Raw genomic sequence first — 2,188 nt, 5'->3', positions numbered from 1 at the left:
CTGTAGCTGTCTTCAGACACACCAGAAAAGCGCATCGGATCCCATTACTGATGGTTGTGAACCACCATGTGGTTGCTGGGAATTGAACTCAGGACCTCTGGAAGGCCAGTAGGTGCTTAACCACTGAGCCATCTCTCCAGCCCTGTTCATTCTTTAATGAACTTTATTTTATACTTTTCTCCAGAAAGCAAGTTCTATTTTTTTTTAGCATAAATGAATTTTTTTGCTCTTAGTAAAAGCTCAGGATACAAGAAAAAGAAACACAGACACTGGAATCCCTAACAGCAGAAGTTTATTTACATTGAAGTTAAGATTTTATATATATATATATATATATATATATATATATATATATATATAAATTTTTTGAAACAAGATCTTGATATACATCCCTGGCCTGGACCTCCCTATGTAGACAGGCTGGCCTTAAACTTGCAGCAATCCTCTTGCCTCTTTTTCCCAAATGCTGGGATCACAGGCATGAGCTACCTTGCCTGGCTGAGTTACAGAATATTTTTAATTCATGCTGAGAAAACAGTACTACTTCAAACTTACATGTATATATTTAATAACGAATACAAGAGGTGCTGGGAAAGACTTTGGCATACACAACTATTAAAAGCAGGTTATCAGAACACTTAAACACCATTAGAATCATGTTATCAGAACACTTACATATATCGCCTACATATACATTACATCAACATCATAGACACCTCATCTTCTAACTCCTCAAGCTATTTGAATAAATAGCATTCAAAGATAAATGTTAAGACTGGGGAGTAGAGAAGAAATACAGATGTGGTGAGCATCACAATATTTCAGATCCTACATATATGAATACAACAATAAAATTAAGAAACAGTGTTTCAATTTTTTGTGTGAAACAATATTCAGCAATGTTTAGCGCATGAGAAGACACTGTTTTGGTCCATCCACTCTCTCCAGCTTTTCAAAGTGTTTTCTGGCATTGCGGATGTTGATCAGAGTAGCTGCAGAAGCTGAGGGTAGGGTGGGGAGACACCCAACAGAGTAAGAAGGGCAGTCAAAGGAATGTCTGTCTAGTAAAAGCAAATCAATTAAAAGATCCAAATCCCTCAGTGTGAGCCAGAGCATAGGAGCAGAAAGCCTCAAGCTATCAAGGTTTTTTATTTGTAAAGCAGATTTGCACATATCCTAAACATAAAACTTCACAATCTTTTGGTTTGAGACTAATAGAATAAACCTCAATGTTTTATGTTACCTTTAAATATTAACCTACTATAGATAAAACCAGGAGAAGAGAGATAATTTAAATACATGAGGGATATTTTGGAGACACGGTAAGAACCTTTAGTCTAATGGCTGTAGCAGATATGGCTTCCAAGCTATGGAAATAACAAATACTGCCCCTTAATACCCATAACTGAAATATGCAGCTGTGGAATATGTAGTGATCCACAAAATAGTTCAGCTTTTAATAATTCAGAGGTCTTTTAACAGGGGATCTTAAATGGGATCTGGGTTCCCATTCTTTAAAATTCCTCAATTTAGTGATCTGCTTTCTTAAATTCTCATGAAGAAAAAAACATAATACCTGAGAAAAATTATTTTTAAGCTCCAAAATATACACCTATTAAAATTATTCAACATTCCTACTACTACTACCACTATTACTGATTTCTTTAACTATAACTATATATGTATATATTATACATTATTCATGTATACTATACATTATTTATGTATAATATATAAGATGCTTACCATGCTTGTCATGTTTAACTGTACAATTCAGTGAGATTAAGTACCTTTGTGTTATTGTGCAACTACCTCCACTATAAAATAATTTAAAAATATCTAGTAAAGTCCTAGCTCTACGGCATTTGCTTAAAAACTCTGTGACTTTGAAACTGTGTCAGCCAAGTTCAAACTTACGAATGGATGGATCAGACATCACGACCATGACGTAAGTGTTGGATGTGAATATGTCAATGAAAGCAGCAAAGTTAGAGTTCCTCACTTCCATACTCTGGAAAGAGGCAGCCAGCTTGCTATGGGAGAAAGAAAAATGGTGGTTAAAGAAAAAAAGACTAAAAGAAGTTGCTTATATTAGACATTTTTATAGCATTGTATCTTAATTCACCACGCTTTTGTTTTTGTTTTTGTTTTTTGGTTTTTCGAGACAGGGTTTCTCTGTGTAGCCCTG

At 34.7% G+C, this 2,188-nt stretch overlaps 1 protein-coding gene across 2 annotated transcripts in view; it reads right to left on the bottom strand.

Moving 5' to 3' along the window:
- Window positions 1-275: 275 nt before the first annotated feature.
- Window positions 276-2,188, bottom strand: part of Rragb (Ras related GTP binding B) — a 36,339-nt gene continuing 34,426 nt past the window's right edge. The window contains exons 10-11 of one of the 2 annotated variants that reach the window (XM_021187868.2): window positions 1,918-2,033; window positions 276-1,001 (exon numbers count right to left, since the gene is read on the bottom strand). In XM_021187868.2, the coding sequence (XP_021043527.1) occupies window positions 904-1,001; window positions 1,918-2,033 (214 nt within the window). In that variant the 3' untranslated portion in view covers window positions 276-903. The remainder of the gene's footprint in view (window positions 1,002-1,917; window positions 2,034-2,188) is intronic. The other variant, XM_021187869.2, reaches the window with a different exon arrangement.

This window comes from Mus pahari, chromosome X (genome assembly GCF_900095145.1).
Source record: "Mus pahari chromosome X, PAHARI_EIJ_v1.1, whole genome shotgun sequence".
Lineage (NCBI taxonomy): Eukaryota > Metazoa > Chordata > Mammalia > Rodentia > Muridae > Mus > Mus pahari.
This window is presented reverse-complemented; position numbering and strand designations above follow the sequence as displayed.